Source organism: Macaca mulatta, chromosome 3, assembly GCF_049350105.2.
Source record: "Macaca mulatta isolate MMU2019108-1 chromosome 3, T2T-MMU8v2.0, whole genome shotgun sequence".
NCBI lineage: Eukaryota > Metazoa > Chordata > Mammalia > Primates > Cercopithecidae > Macaca > Macaca mulatta.
Genome location: NC_133408.1, coordinates 15611986 through 15628388, shown reverse-complemented (window position 1 = coordinate 15628388; position 16403 = coordinate 15611986). Strand labels below are relative to the sequence as shown.

The 16403-nt window shown below is 40.4% G+C and overlaps 1 protein-coding gene across 13 annotated transcripts in view; it reads right to left on the bottom strand.

Moving 5' to 3' along the window:
• Window positions 1-16182, bottom strand: part of SCAF4 (SR-related CTD associated factor 4) — a 61292-nt gene extending 45110 nt beyond the window's left edge. For all 13 annotated transcript variants that reach the window (XM_015133035.3, XM_015133037.3, XM_015133036.3 and 10 more), the window contains exon 1: window positions 15727-16182. In XM_015133035.3, the coding sequence (XP_014988521.3) occupies window positions 15727-15756 (30 nt within the window). In that variant the 5' untranslated portion in view covers window positions 15757-16182. The remainder of the gene's footprint in view (window positions 1-15726) is intronic.
• Window positions 16183-16403: the final 221 nt, after the last annotated feature.

The following is a 16403-nucleotide window of genomic DNA, read 5'->3' as shown; positions in this document are numbered from 1 at the left end:
CTACAGGGTGCCTACATTCTTTTGGCTCATGGCCTCTTCTTCCATCTTCAGAGCCAGCGGTATAGCGTCTTCTCCTTCTATCTCTTCTGTTGTTTTACTTCCTTCTTTGACTCCTACCTCTCTAGTATAAGGACCCTTATGATTACATTGGGCCCACCCAAATAATCCAGGATAATTAACCCATCAACATCCTTAACCTTATTCACATTCCCTGTCTCTTTTGCCTTGTAAGGTAACATACTTACAGGTTTTAGGAATTAGATTATGAACATCTTTGGAGAAGGGGACATTATTTATTACCTTAAAAAAATAGGGTTTAATTCATTAACTCCAATTTGTAATCAACTGAAATCCTCAGGCTGCTTTCACTGGGATTCCCATCAAAACTAGATCTTTACGTTGACTTTGTGTTGGTTTCTAACAGACCGTTCAACCTCTTTAGGAAGTCCAGAAGTCATTTTCTGCTACTTGATGTAGCTCCAGCTATTCCAATCAGATTGTAAACTTCATGAACTCATTCTGTATGCTTTCCTCCAAGTCAATGTTTTCTAAAAATTAAAATAGGACCTATTTGAAAGATGACGTTAACTGATATTCCTTGGGTATTTATAACCAGTCAGCTACAATCCACTTAGCAATACTGTCATCCTGCCCATATTTTTCTAATTCATTCATAATGCAATCATATCCAATACCTTTCTGAAATATTTGGTATATAGTTTTCACTACACATACTTTACAAATGAAAAATGTTTAGTCTGTTATAAATTGTTAGTCAATCTGTTCTGGCTCTTAGTGACTAGCAATTTCCAAAAATTAATAAAAACTGGCAGACAAAAGTAAACTGGCACAGAGTCTACAATTTCTAAAGTATGCTTTTTCCTACTTTTTGAAATAAAGTTGTCAAGGCAGTAAGAATTAGAAGACTATATACTAACCTAAATCTTTCTTTTTAAAAACTTAAATCTCTCAAGCAATATTTCTTTCTGAATCTTTCTCAATGGGGTATTTATCCCTTTCTTTTCAAAACCTAAACTTTAAAAAATGTATTTTCCTAAATTTACTTTGTAATGGATTACACTGATTATTTCCAGTATTCCTTCCTTTGGTAGTATGACCTCCAAGATGACACAGCAATTTTCCCTTAAGCTCCTATTACTATGTAAAGTTGAATTTAAAGAAAAAATGGAAATGTTTCCTAAAATAAATATATATATACTTACAACGACAGGCTAGTATTCAAATCTCCTTCCTGTTAGATGCAAATATCAAAGCATTTAATTCTACAGTCTTTCCTCCTCTTTCATTCTCAACTTAATAAATCAAAGACACTGTCTTAAACCAGACAGTTAAATCCACACAACTTTTATGTTTATTAGCAACATATAAACACTGTATAACAAAGTACATGTTAAATTTCTTAACAAAAGATAATTTTTAAAAAGTTTTAAAATTATCTTTCCTATAAAGATGCTTTATCCATCTAATTTAAACCTGAAGACAACTCCATAAAACACTACTGCTAGAACAACTAGGTAAGGGATCATGTACAGTCCTTTTCTTGGTATTTCATCTTATGCCTTTAATATATAATTTACCAAATGTGTGTCTGGGTTAATGCTTTTTTAATACCAGGTAATATAACGGGGCGAGGAAAGAAATCCAATCACATGTTAAACAAGTACTACTATGTCACTCTACCTGACAGCAGAATACTGTGCATAAGTTAATGTGTATGAGATAATCAACAGTACACACACACAGTAAGAGATACAATGAAATTGAAAAATGTACAGAAGCAACTCATTTAACAAAGAAAATCCCAATATCTAATTAACAAACACAGGAAAAAGTGTTCAACCATACCAATCAATAATCAAAGTACAAATTAACACAAGGAGATAAAATTCTTCAATTATCTAATGGACATGCATGTGGATTAGCATAAAGCAAAAAGAGTACTGGGCTGGTGAGACCTAATGGATGAGTTTTAATTCCGAAGAGAAATTTAAAACTGTAAAACAAGGACTAAAAAATGTCCATACCTTTCAAACCAGTAATTCTACTTCTAGAAATTTATGTAAGGTAATTATTAGATATTCTCATAGAGAACTTCATGCTATTAAAAAGATCTGGTAACTATATAAAAATTTCCAAACGCAAGTGGAGGAGAAAAAAAGACAAAGGAAATACTCTTAAAATGTTAACGGTGTTGGCCGGGCGCGGTGGCTCAAGCCTGTAATCCCAGCACTTTGGGAGGCCGAGACGGGTGGATCACGAGGTCAGGAGATCGAGACCATCCTGGTGAACACAGTGAAACACCGTCTCTACTAAAACTACAAAAAACTAGCCGGGCGAGGTGGCGGGCGCCTATAGTCTTATTTATTTCCTTTCTTCTACTTGCTTTATATTTAATTTGCTCTTTTCAAGTTTTTTGTCTTTTTGTTTTTTTTTGTTTGTTTGTTTTTGAGATGGAGTCTCACTCTGTTCCCTAGGCTGGAGTGCAGTGGGGTGATCTCGGCTCACCACAACCTCTGCCTTCCAGGTTCAAGCGATTTTCCTGCCTCAGCCTCCCGAGTAGCTGGGATTACAGGCATGTGCCACCATGCCCGGCTAATTTTTTTGTATTTTTAGTAGAGATGGGGTTTCTCCATGTTAGTCAGGCTGGTCTCAAATGCCTGACCTCAGGTGCTCCGCCCGCCTCAGCCTCCCAAAGTGCTGGGATTACAGGCGTGAGCCACTGCGCCTGGCCTATATATTTTTTAAAACATCTTCATTAAAGAAAGTGTCCCTTTAATTACTGATATATAGCTTACTCCCATATAAATTTCATTTGCTTGTCACAGACTCAAACCTTTTGAAACCTAAACATGTAACCACTTTTCCACTTGCTTAGAGGAAGGTGTGAAAACAAGATAAATTTGGCATTGTCAATATGAAATACTCCTAAGGTAGAGAAAATTTACAAAGTTTTTTTTTTTTAGGTACAGATGGGGTTTTGCCATGTTAGCCAGGATGGTTTCAAACTCCTGGCCTCAAGGGATCTGCCAGTCTCAGCCTCCTAAAGTGCTGGGATTACAGGCCTGAGCCACCTCATTCCGCCCCGAAAAGCTTTTTAAAACAAATAGGGGAAAGATGCAATACCATTTGCCTGCTCCGACTGAGCAGAGTCTTGTTTGAATGTAAACATTACAAAACAGTTCCAACTACTTCTGCATAAAATTTACTCTTCAGATTTCAAGAGATTCCAAACCAGGTACTTTCATAAGCAACAAAACTGCACATAATATCCAAATTCAAAGGGTTAAAAAAATTTTCATACTTACTTCTTCCTAAATTTTACTATACCATATTCTCCCACAATCTTGTTGACTTTTCTTCTATTCCAGAATTTAAAGAAATGTTTTACCAAATAAACACATGGAACTGCTAAATTACATTTAATAATAAATATAACATCATTTATAGATTAACTACTTATATTTCTATGTGCACTAAGAACATTAAGAAAACAGAATATAGGCCAGGAACAGTGGCTCACACCTGTAATCTCAGCACTTTGGGAGGCCGAGGTGGGCGGATCACCTGAGGTTGGAAGTTTGAGACCAGCCTGACCAACATGGAGAAACCCCATCTTTACTAAATATACAAAATTAGCCAGGTAAGGTGGCACACGCTTGTAATCCCAGCTACTCAGGAGGCTAAGCCAGGAGAATCACTTGAACCCGGGAAGTGGAGACTGCGGGGAGCCAAGATTGCGCCATTGCACTCCAGCCTGGGCAACAAGAACAAAACTCTGTCTCAAAAAAAAAGGAAAAGAAAAAACAGAATATAATAGACAATGGTTTAAACTTCATCTGCATTATTTTTCACTATTTAATTGTATCATCGAACCTTTATTCTATTATCATTTACTCCCGGCAGAACTAATTTTCTAGGTATTAATAGTTAATTTCTGAAGACTTATTCTATAAAGTATGCCCTAATGTATTTTTTTTTTTTTTTTTAAGATGGAATTTTGCTCTTGTTGTCCAGGCTGGAATGCAATGGCGCGATTTCGGCTCACCACAGCCTCCTCTCCTCGTGGGTCTAAGTGATTCTCCCACCTCAGCTTCCCAAGTAGCTGGGATTACAGGCATGTGACACCATGCCCGGCTAATTTTGTATTTTTAGTAGAGACGGGGTTTCTCCATGTTGGTCAGGTTGGTCTCGAACTCCTGAACTCAGGTGATCCGCCCTTCTCGGCCCTCAAAGTGCTGGGATTACAGGTGTGAGCCACTGTGCCCGGCCATGTATTCTTAATTTTACACTGCCTCCCTTAAATTTCCCAGGGTCTACCCTTCACTCAGACTTTCCACTTTTTGAATCAAGGCTGTATACCTCACCAGGGCTTTTAACTCTACTGGTTCCAGCTTATCACATTAGGTCATTTTCCAAATGTACTTCCCAAATCAATCCACAACTTCTTCCTTTTCACTAGCTTGAAAGACAGGTCAGGAGGTGATTTTAGGAAATGCCAAATGTTTTTTATCCATGCCTTTGCTCTACTTTAGCAGCACAGGTGCCATATTTAAACATCACATTTATTGTGTCTCACTAATGAACTTCTGTGAATTAAACACTTCTTCCTAGTCATCAATACAAGAAATAAAAATTAATTCCAGGATATAAAATCATTTAATTGGAAAACAATTTTAATCTTAGCATTTATAAAATCCTTAATGAGTTAAAATTTTTAATTGAGTATAAACTGGTTAAAAGAATAGACACCTTCAGTTTTAAACGCTGATTACATTTACTGCATTACTGTGGGTGCCTCAAAAACTTAACCAAACCTTGTTATTCTTAAACTGTGACAAGTCCTTTCAAAAGTATACATTATTTTGATAGTTATCACTTGCTACCATGCTTCAGATGTACAAAAGCTGTTCACTTAGTGTTCTCGCCATATAAATAGTCCATTAGATAAGGATTCACTGCTCAAAAACTTCACAGCAGCCATGTGGGACTGTGGACTAGACTCAGATGGGCTCTGAAAAGAACTGAGTCAAATCTCAGAACTGTTACTTTCACACTGTGTGACCTCAGACCATTCACCAAACTTCTCTAGTTTCCTTACTTTTAAAATGGAAAGAATGCAAAGACATGTACACAACACCTAACTCATTAGCCAGCACCTGGTTATTTAATGGGCAAATGCAGGATTCTTTTTGTCCTTCCCGTGAACTGTTCCTACTGGACTACTCCTTAAAATAGTATGTCAAAACTAAACCTATCCTTTGAACAAACTTAGGATTCGGGATCAACAAAATAATTTACAGAGCCATGCAGAGGCTACTGGATACTGTTTTCATCTTGATAGAAAATTAGGTAAGGCAAGTAAACAACAAAATGGTTATGATACAACCTGACATTTTTTGTGTATTTTACAACAGCTTTGCAATATAAATCACATACCATAAAACCCATCCATTTAAAATGTACAGTTCAGTGGTTTTTGGTACATTCAAGAGTTGTGCACCCATCAATACTTTATAGAGTATTTTCATCACCACCAAAACAAATCCCATCCCCATTACCAGTCACTCTCCATTGCTCCTTTTGCTCTCTGCCAGCCAATAATCTATTTTCCATCTCTACAGGTTTGCTTTATAAAATATATCCCTATCTGTACTTATTTCAACTGATCCCCAAACTTGGCTGCCCTATCTAAAGTGATTTATCATTCAGCATCTCTTAATTAAGGTAAACTAAGTCACATATGGCCATTAAAGTTTAAAGACTGTTATATATTTCTTAAAGGGTTTAAAAGGGATATCAGTAATTTTTGGTACTAAAGGTTTCCTTTAAGCAGGGTATTAAAATTCTACTTTAACTGAAAGTCAAAAGGAGGAAATACAGAGGAACACTCATGATAGAATGCATTAAGATATATTGGGCATATCGCAGAGGGAGACTTCATAGACTAGTGGATTGGTCAACTATTGCTCTTTAATGCAACTGCATACCTAGAGTGAGGCAAGGGGAGCAGTCCACCCAGGTGCAGGCAGTAAGTGGGTGAACTATCAAGACTAAATAACATAGCAAGACTTTGATTTTGTTCTTTTATCACCATCAAGCACGAACAATTTTTTTTTTTTTTTTAAATGGAATCTTGCTCTGTTGCCCAGCCCAGGCTGAAGTGCAATGGCATGATCTGAGGCTCCTTGCAACCTCCACCTTCCGGGTTCAAGCGATTCTCCTACCTCCTGAGTAGCTGGGATTACAGGCATAAGCTACCACACCCAGTTAATTCTTTATTTTTAGTACAGAGAGGGTTTCTCAATGTTTGGTCTCCCAAAGTGCTGGGATTACAGGCCTGAGCACAGGCAATTCTAAATAACACCAGGGATAAAATATATCACCCCCAAAATATTTTGGCAATACTCTTAAGGGGTTGCTGTGGTTACTGCTGAGTTTTAACAACATATAAATATCAAATCTGCACATTTTTATTACATACCCTTTAATAAGCAATCCATCTTAATTGGAAGTTTATTAGGAAATCCCCCAGTTATATAGTCAGTTTTTGCAGATTTGATATACCTGTTCATTTGGAGAGTAAGTACAAAAAGGTTCAGGATTGCTTCAGCTCCCCTCAGGCTCAGCATGACTCCAATCCTATTGTACCTATATATATTCCTATGTTTAAATAGTATATTCAAAATTATAGCTGTGTCCAATTTTTCTTTCCTGAGATGTATTTTTTCTGGCATAAATATTTACAACCAACCAGAATCAGCCTCAAACAAATATAAAGATAAATATAATAAAACTTTAAAAGTGAAAACCCATGAACAAGAATCATAGAGATGCTATCACTAAGGAACAAAGTACAAGGAAGCTGTATTTCCTTGTACGTGAATATCAAAAGTGGTTATCAAATATAATAGACATTTACATTGAATTTTTAGGTGATAACCATTTCAGTAAAATTTTGACTACGGCATTTCAAAGTTATTACACTCAAGGCCGGGTGTGGTGGCTCACGCCTGTAATTCCAGCACTTTGGGAGGCTGAGGCAGGTGGATCATGAGGTCAGGAGTTCAAGACCCAGCCTGACTAACATGGTGAAATCCCGTCTCTACTAAAAATACAAAAATTAGCCAGGTGTGGTGGCACGTGCCTATAATCCCAGCTACTCAGGAGGCTGAGGCACGGAAACCACTTGAACCCAGGAGGAGGAGGTTGCAGTGAGCTGAGATTGTGCCACTGTACTCCAGTCTGGGGGAGAGCAAGATTCCATCTAAAAAACAAGAAAGTCATTACACTCAATGCTGAAAAAAATACGTGGATAGTATTGTGATTTCTAGAATTTATTGTGAAGTGTGCTTATAAATCACTGCCAAACACAGTATTATGTTGAAAACTTCCTATTTGTGTATGTGTTGCTGTATATACAACACTTTGTAATTAAAATTAATTAAAAGTGCTCTTAACTGTGGGTGAAAACAGATGAATAAATCTGGTTGTAACTGTCTACTGAACACAAATATGTGAACATCAATTTTAACAGTCACTGACAAATCTGCCTAAGACTTTTAAAGAAACTGGCCAGCATGGCCAACATGGTGAAACACCGTCCCTACTAAAAATGCAAAAATTGGCTGGGCCTGGTAGCATGTGCCTGTAATTTCAGCTACTAGGCAGGGCTGAGGCAGGAGAACTGCTTGAACCCAGGAAATGGAGGTTGCAATGTGCCGAGATCGTGCCACTGCACTCCAGCCTGGGTGACGAGCAATACTCCGCCTCAACAACAAAACAAAAACAAAAAAAAACTGTAATATTCGTATTCATTGTTGTGACATATCAGTATGCAGATAAGTTTTTCCACTATTTCAAAAAACATATATTAACACAATTTAAAAGTCTGGTATGATTTATATGTAGTATGTGTGTGGTGGGTGTGTGTGCATGCGCACATACAGTTCAAGTTTCCTTTCTGGCCATTTCCATTATTCATTTCATGATTATTTCTGAAAACAATTTTGCTACACAAAAAAGGGTGTGTTTAAAAAAAGTCTGCTCTGGATGTCAAATATGCTAGCTACACCACTGTTCTCTGGTCTCTTCCAACTGGGATCACTGACCCACACGGATTTATACCAAGAATCACCAATTATCCAAGCATAAATTATAACTTTCAAGAGGTATTTGGATGGCCATCCACCTTTCACTGAGCCCTGCTGTTCTCCTCTACCCCCTAGTAAAAACCCAGGCTTCTAATTCTTAACTCCACTCCTGAGTTACATTGGTTTTCTTCCTGAATTTACTAATCTGGTATAGTGCACTTTACTGGAATATCAGTTTCTGTATACTTATCTATGTCTTCAAAAGCACCAATAAAAAGCTCAAACTACTCAGCAATGAAATGTAATCAAAAAAACCATGCAAATATTGAACAGGATTGAAGGCGATCGGGTATAATAAATTATAATATTGTTTGTAAAATCTCTTGTAGTTCTCAAAATCACAGCAGCACAGTATTAATTACACTTAATAGTAACACAGAAATGTAGACATGTCTCTCCTAAGCTCTCAACAGATTCTGGTAAGGACTATTCTAATGCAAATTTAACTATTACCCACCTCTATTTTCTGTGGTTTGACAGAAACATAATACTAATAAATAACCAATGTTACCAAAATTTTGAACTGTTAATAGGTAAGCTGCTTATTCTGCTATATACCTGACAACAAAGTGTAGTTTTCAGCTTATGAAAGTTGTATGCTGTTGCTCCGAAGTGTGCTAAAAAAGGATTTGGCATATTGTCTCAACAAATGTTATGAATAACAGTAAAGGTTCATTACTTACGTAACATTTTTTTCCCTACTAAGTTATCAAGGTGTATTTCAAATGAGATTTGAATGTGTGCAGATACATACAGAAAAGTTACTTTGAATTCTGAAGTAAATTATGTTTGCTTGTGCTCCATGACACAGAACAACCTACAATTTTTATAGTGGCTTCCTATGTGGTAAACAAAACAAACAAAAAAACCCCAAAAAAACACTAACAATTGTGTCATCTCTCTAGTAGGTACAGTTTTAACCCGAATTCTGTTTCACAAGGTTTAGAAACCAACCTTTCCATTATTCTAATTGTTCTCTGAATCAATTCCTTAGGTGTTCATGTAATTTTTTCGGAAACAAAATACAGACAAAACGATAGACTAGGGAAGGAAATACTTACAACAAGAACATCAATGATAAATCCCACTACAGAAAGCTCTGAAGAATCACTTTATTGCAATCACTATAAAGCCAGACCAATACCCTTGTCAGAGACTAAGAATTCCCTGGGTAAAGAAAGTAGAGAAAGAAAACTATGTATAACCAACTTTCAACATTCAAAAACTCCTGGGATAACAGCACAACATGGTCAACTTTGGCAAGGGAAATCTCCAACTCTACTGCCAATAATCGACCTGGTTCTCTACATCTTTTCCATACAGTAAAGAACTTTGACCCCTCTATCTATATGTCTTTACATAAACATCTCAGAAATGATTGAACCCCAAACATTAATACTACAGGTTAAAAAAAATACTTAATAAGGTATCCCCATCAGATGAACTAAATTCTAGAAAACAATCATCCCTAGTAATCAACAATAGTCATACAGAACAATTTGCAGTGAGAATAAGAAGTAGCAAGCTCCCCACTAAGATGCAAAACTCAACTCTTCCTTCAGAACAACATGACTGACAGCCCAACACGATAAGTGTACCAATGTCAATTCGTACATTAAGTATTCGTAAAGCTTAATTTATGTCCAACTTTAAAGATAACCATGAATATACAAGTACTCGCATTTTTTTCTATACTGCAAAGTAGCATTATATGCATAGCATCTCAGCACTGCAGTTCTCAAAAAGGAATCTAAGGACCTTTGAGAGGTCTGAGTCCTTTTCATCAGAACTGTTTTCATATCAATACTAAGATATTTCTTGCCTTTTTGTTCGTTTTCTCAGAAGTATGTAGCAGTATATTCCAGAGGCTACCTGATGTGTGTTATTGCAACAGACTGAATGAAAAACTGGAACGAGGATCCAGGTTTTATTAAACCAAAGTTTAAATGAGATGTGCAAAAATGTAAAATGATGTGACTCTTACTAATTTGTTTTAGAAACGTTACTTTTCTCATTAAAAATGTTATTTATGCTAACATATTGTAATAAGTTTATTGTTATTTTTAGTAAATTAATAAACACATTTCTCAGTTTAAATTTCTAATATGGTAAATATCAATAAATATAATAACCAATAGATACAAAAGCTCTCTCTGGCCCTTAACTTTTAAGAATTTAAAAGGATCTAGCCAGGCGTGGTGGCTTATGCCTATTATTCCAGCACTTTTAGGAGGCTAAGGTGGGCTAATCACTTGAGCTCAGAGGCTCGAGACCAGCTTGGGCAACAAAGCAAACCCCATGTCTACAGAAAAAATAGAAAAATCAGCCAGGCATGGTGGCAGAGGTTTGTAGTCCCAGCTACTTGGGAGGCTGAGACAGGAGGATGGTTTGAGCCCAGGAGGTGAAGGTTGCAATGGGTGGAGTTCGTGCCACTGCCCTCTAGTCTGGGCCACAGAGCCAGACACTGTCTCATAAAACAAATAAATGGGTCTAAAACCAAAAAGTTTGAGAATAGCTGTCCCACAGAAATTCCTACACATGAGTACAAAGAGACATGCTTGAAAAGTTCATTTCAGCCTGTCAGCAAAATGTTAACTAAATCTTAATAGTATTAATATTTGAGCAAACAAAAAAAAGCAGGTCAAAGCTGCAGTAAGCCGTGCTGGTGCCACTACACTCCAGTATCAAACACAGAATATTACATATTGTTTATGGACCACAGAGATTAATACTAAATTATCTGACTGTCTCTCCTGCAAGTGGGAGGAGAGTTGGGGTTGGAGTGAGGATGAAAGGAAGACTTTATATTTTATTTTTAAATTAAAAACACAAAATAGTAACAACTGTATATTCTTAACTGTTTTATTTTCTCTGCACTATTTTTGTACTTTTTTTTTGAGATGGACTCTCGTACTGTTGCCCGAGCTGGAGTGCAGTGGCCCAATCTTGGTTCACTGCAACCTCCGCCTCCAGGGTTCAAGCGATTCCCCTACCTCAGCCTCCCGAGTAGCTGGGATTACAGGCACCTATCAGGAGGCCCACCTAATTTTTCGTATTTTTAGTAGAGACAGGGTTTCACCATGTTGACCAGGCTGGTCTCTAACTCCCGACCTCGTGATTCACCCACCTTGGCCTCCCAAAGTGCTGGAATTACAGGTGTATGCCACTGTGCCTGGACTATTTTTGTACTTTAAATGTCTTAAAACTGCAGATGATGCAAAAAAAAAGTGGGAGGGGCAAGATACAATTCTTCAGGATGTAGGCAAGATGGGTTAAACACTAAAAATACAGTCAATGGGTTAAAAAATACAATTCAGCTGGGCGCAGTGGCTCACGCGTGTAATCCCAGCACTTTGGGAGGCCAGGAGGGTGGATCACGAGGTCAAGAGATCAAGGCCATCCTGGCCAACATGGTGAAACCCTATCTCTACTAAAAATACAAAAATTAGCTGGGCGTGGTGGTATACTCCTGTAGTCCCAGCTACTCGGAAGGCTGAGGTAGGAGAATCGCTTGAACCCAGGAGGCAGAGGTTGCAGTGAGCTGAGACTGCGCCACTGCACTCCAGCCTGGGGATAGAGCGAGTCTCCATCTCAAAAAAAAAAAACAAAAAACAAAAAACAAAAAACAACAACAACAAAAACAAAAAAACAACAACAAAAACCATACTCTTTATTCTATTCCACAAACTTTAGCAAATTCTTCATAATTCAGAAGTGTATAAACTATACAACAGACACCACTAAGTATTAGCCATAATTGATAACTGATTGTTTTTCACTCATCTTTTCATCTTTCACAATACTTAATACATGTCTTGCCATAAAAGTTCTCCAAATATTCTGTTAAATGGGTATCTTTAATAACCTCATCTTTCCTATCTTCCTTTCCTTCTTTGAGATGGACGTCTTTTACCTGCACTTCTGATTTGTCCCATTTCTCTTATCCATAATTTTGCTTCAAGTTAGCCATCCCCCCTCTTGCTGGTAAACTATGCTTTTCTACACCCCCTTCCTTGAAAATGCTAAAGCCTCTACTCCCATCTAAGAGACTAGGGATTCAACACTACTAACTAAAGCTAAAGCCTTATATATATTATAAACGAAGGTAATGCCTTTCACCAGTGCCTAGTACATTGTAAACTGCCCTTCCTTCCCTCATCCTTAAGCAACGTTTCCCTCTAATCCCTCAAAACCAAATCTCTAAAGACTACTTTACACTAGCTACCTCTTATTTCCTTATCTCCCATCACCATTCAACCCTAAATTTCAAATCCCATTGCCCTCAAACATTTCAGTGGCCAAGTCCCCTCATACTATACAAAATATTATCTTCAGTGGAGAGATCCGAGTTCAAATCCTAGTTCTGCCATTAACTAGCAATATGCCCTTGGGGGAGTTATTATTTATTATAATTTCTTGGAAAATCAGCTTCCTCATCTGTAATTGGACTCTATGCAGGGTTGTGGGAATACATATTAAATTAGACATGTGTACATATAAGTGCCTGACATGCCATTGGTCTTATATTAATTCCTTTTGTTCCCCCTTTCAATTTTCCCCCACCTTTCCCATCTGAACTCCTGGATGTCTCCCTCTATCTCCTAGTTGCTTCCAAGTTTAAGTCCTATAAGCCCAACTGCTTGCCAAAAATTTCCACGTGATGGTTCCACAATTAACTCAAACTCAACCTGTTCAAAAATCAAACACATTTCTTCTCTACTAAGTAGGCTTTTGATGACTTGTGTTAGGGTATCACCACTAACACAAGGGCTAACCTAAGGGCTGAGAGAGTGGTATCACCACTCTCTCAGCCCTTAGGATGTGGGGACAAAAGGTGCTTATAAACCTATCAGATGCCAAGGTCCATGGATTCCTTTGGCCCACATCCTTTCTCTACTCTCCATTCCCACCATACACTTGCCAAGTTCAGGTTTTACTTATATTTCCTACCAAGTCTCTGCCTCCTATAATGCATACGACTATGAATGAAACCGTTTTGATTACATTATCCCACTGCTTAAAACCTTCAATGTTTACCTACAGCCTAAAAATGAAATTCAAACACATTAGGCAAACATGAAACTTGTCAGGCTCAAACTACTTTACCATCCTTACTTTCCAGTAGCCTTCAGAATCAAAATAACTCACTTTTCAACACTACTGTCCTTCGATCACTGCTTCCTACATCTTCTGAAGTCCTAAAACTGATACCTGCTCCTCTTCCCAAGCCTTCACTGATCTCCAATGGCTATGCCACACTGCAATGGAAGGATCCCAAAGGAAGCTGTTCTACCACATCATATTAAAGTTATTTGTCTAAGTCTTATGTCCTCTACTGGATTAGACTTTTAGGTGACTGAGATGCTTGGTAGCCCTACAGTACTCAGGACGTGGCTGTGCAGGTGAGCAGGCACTCAGAAGTTTAAGTGAAGATCAGATTTGAGAGATTCAAGATTATATGGGGAATGAATCAAGAACATTTCATGAATGGGGAGAAATAGTTGAGAAGCACTACAAATCAAGTAGGCACAGTAAGATGAATTTTAAAGTCAGATTAATTTCTCTAGAAGAGTTTTAATTTAGCAGAAGAGAGTTGGCATTCTTTGCCGTTCACAAAGACTAGGAATAGAACTGAAATGAACTGGAAAATGAACAATGATAAGAAAATGCTCATTCTGCACATTTAAAAAGGTCAAATATCACTTCCCTTTTTCAAGGAATCAATACCATTCCTAACTTTGGTTTTTCAAAGTAAAAATTACTGATGGTGCCTTTTCAGGATTAATAGAAAATACTTTGCTTAACAATGTGCTTGATGTCAACTTCCATAACGCCTGAATCAGAATACTTCTGATCTTAAGAATAAACTAAAAATCCTCTTCTTTCATCAAAAACATTCTTTCTTCCGATTCTGAAATAAATTTTTAAAAAACACATTCACTGTTGGGAGAAAAATGTACTTGAAATATTTTAACTACTGTTGTGCCATTTAATTCTCATTCAACAATTATTTGCAAAGCACCTGTTTTGATTGGGAGAGAAGGCGGGAAAGGAACAGAAACTTCCTGCCCTCATGGAGCCTGGAGTCAACATTCCAGTGAATTTTACCTTCACAAAACAATCAACTTCCAACCCTAAAATAGTTGGAGCATTATCACAAATTCTCTGGCGATCAAAAACTAGGACATATTATTTTTATTGTTTTGAAAATCATCACTACTGAACTTTTACAAGACACTGTCCATTACCAGCTGCAACTACTGCAGTTAGGGCATTTTATTTACCCATCAATTGAAGAAAATCATTTTTAGGGTAACTTATATGGCAATAAATTGTCTCAACTGCAGTGTAATTGGAGAGTCCCATATATTATAGCACCGCAAATCTAAAGGAAAGTTATTGCACCATAATTGTTACAAGTAAACCTACAAAATCTGTGAGATGCAGCACGTTTTTAATGCCACATCCACACATCTCGAACTACTACATTTGATTTTTCAATGTTGCTTTATCTTTGGTACTTGGAAAGGGAAGACAATACAGCTCAACCCATGACAATAGTTCCCATTCTGTAACCGCATTTTAAATCATCAATAGCCAAGTCTCCTCCTCCCAAATCGATTCTGACAAATAGGATGTATGGACTCTACACTCCAAAAGCAACACCTGGAATGATCAGAGAAACAACTAGAGAACTTTAAGGCCGCAGGCAGCTTTGTTCCCGGTTTGGAGAGGTTTTCACATGTAAATGTCCTCGTAGAAGGGAGCGGAGGATTAACTACCTCGGGAGGGGTGCGAGGGTAGGGAACTGGAGGACAACGCCAGCCTTCTAGCGGACTAAGGCGGAGCGAATACTCTTCTCTCCCATTCAACTTTTTAGGCGTCACGTTGGGGCTATAGAGCCTATAAGAGGGTTATGTTCACGACTTTAAATTATTATAACGAGCCACCCCCTCTCCGTTTATTAGCCCTATTTCCCAAGTGCGTGAATCTCGGAGAAGGGGGATGAACACCCTCTCCAACTCCTCCCAGACCCGGGATCAGAGTCCAGTCGTCGACGCGCCGCGGCCTGAGCAACAGGAGAGCTGAAGCCACCGCTCCGCCAGCCCCACGACCGGCAGATGCTCCCGTTCCCCCGCCCCCAACCCCACGCGCCCGCCCGCGCTTCTTTCTTAGCCCCTTGCGGGCTCCCAGCACTGCGAACCCGACAACGGGGCTCGCGGAAGAGACAGCGAGGGCGCCCGGACCCAAAAAAGGGACAAGTTAGAGGAACGGGCACAGACTTGGGCTAGGGGAGGCCGCAAGGGGGCGAGGGGGGGAAGCCCGAGGTCGCCGTCCGGGGGTGGGCAGTGGGGGGAGGGGTGCAGGGTCAGTTCCCGTGGTCGCCGCGACCTCTCCCGGGCCACAGGCCCCGCTCCGTGCAGGCCCCGCCGCCCCGGAACCGGGGCAGGAAGCGTCCCCACCCGGACCAAAGCTTTAAACCTCAGGCGGCGGGAGAAACGGGCCCCGGCTCCCGCAGCAGGCCCGGCACCCCCCTGCCCCGAGCACCCCTTACCTCCTGGTTGAAGGCGTTGACGGCGTCCATGTTCGCGCTGCGGCGGCGGCTGTTCCGGGCCCGCCGGTCACATAGACCTCGCGCCGCGGCGGAGCGGGGCCGGGAAACCAACCGGGCCTGGTGGCTGGGGGGAGGCGACGAGCGGCGGAGCCCGAGGCCCGGGCAGGAAGAGGCTGCGGCCGAAGCGGCGAGGCGGGCGGCCGAGGCAGAGGCGAAGAGGTGGCGGGCCCCCTCTCAGTCCCGTTCGCAGGATGAGGAAAAGGAGGCGGCGGCAGCGCCGGTCTTCAACATGTCCGTTTGGTGGTGGCGGCTGCGCTCTGCGTCTCGCTGACACGGCCCCCCGCGCCCTCACGCACTGGCTCACACTGGCCCGGCCGGCGAGCGGGCGGGCCTCTCTCTCCCTCTCTCCAGCGGGATGGCGGCAGCTGCCCGAGTCCACGCCGCGCGGGGCACCCTGGGACGGCTCAGGCCTCCCGGCGCTTCCTGTGCCCGGCGTCTGCCCCGCCCCGTTGCGCTGGCCCCGCCCCCTCCCCGCCTCGTCCCGCCCTGCGCCGCCCCGCGTGCCTGGCTGCTGGCGCGTGACGCCGGGACGCCGGGCGCTTTCCCGCCAGCGGCGGCCGCGGGCCGGGGAGACGGCCTGGCACCGAGGCCAGGCCCGGGCGGAGGGCGCCGCAGAG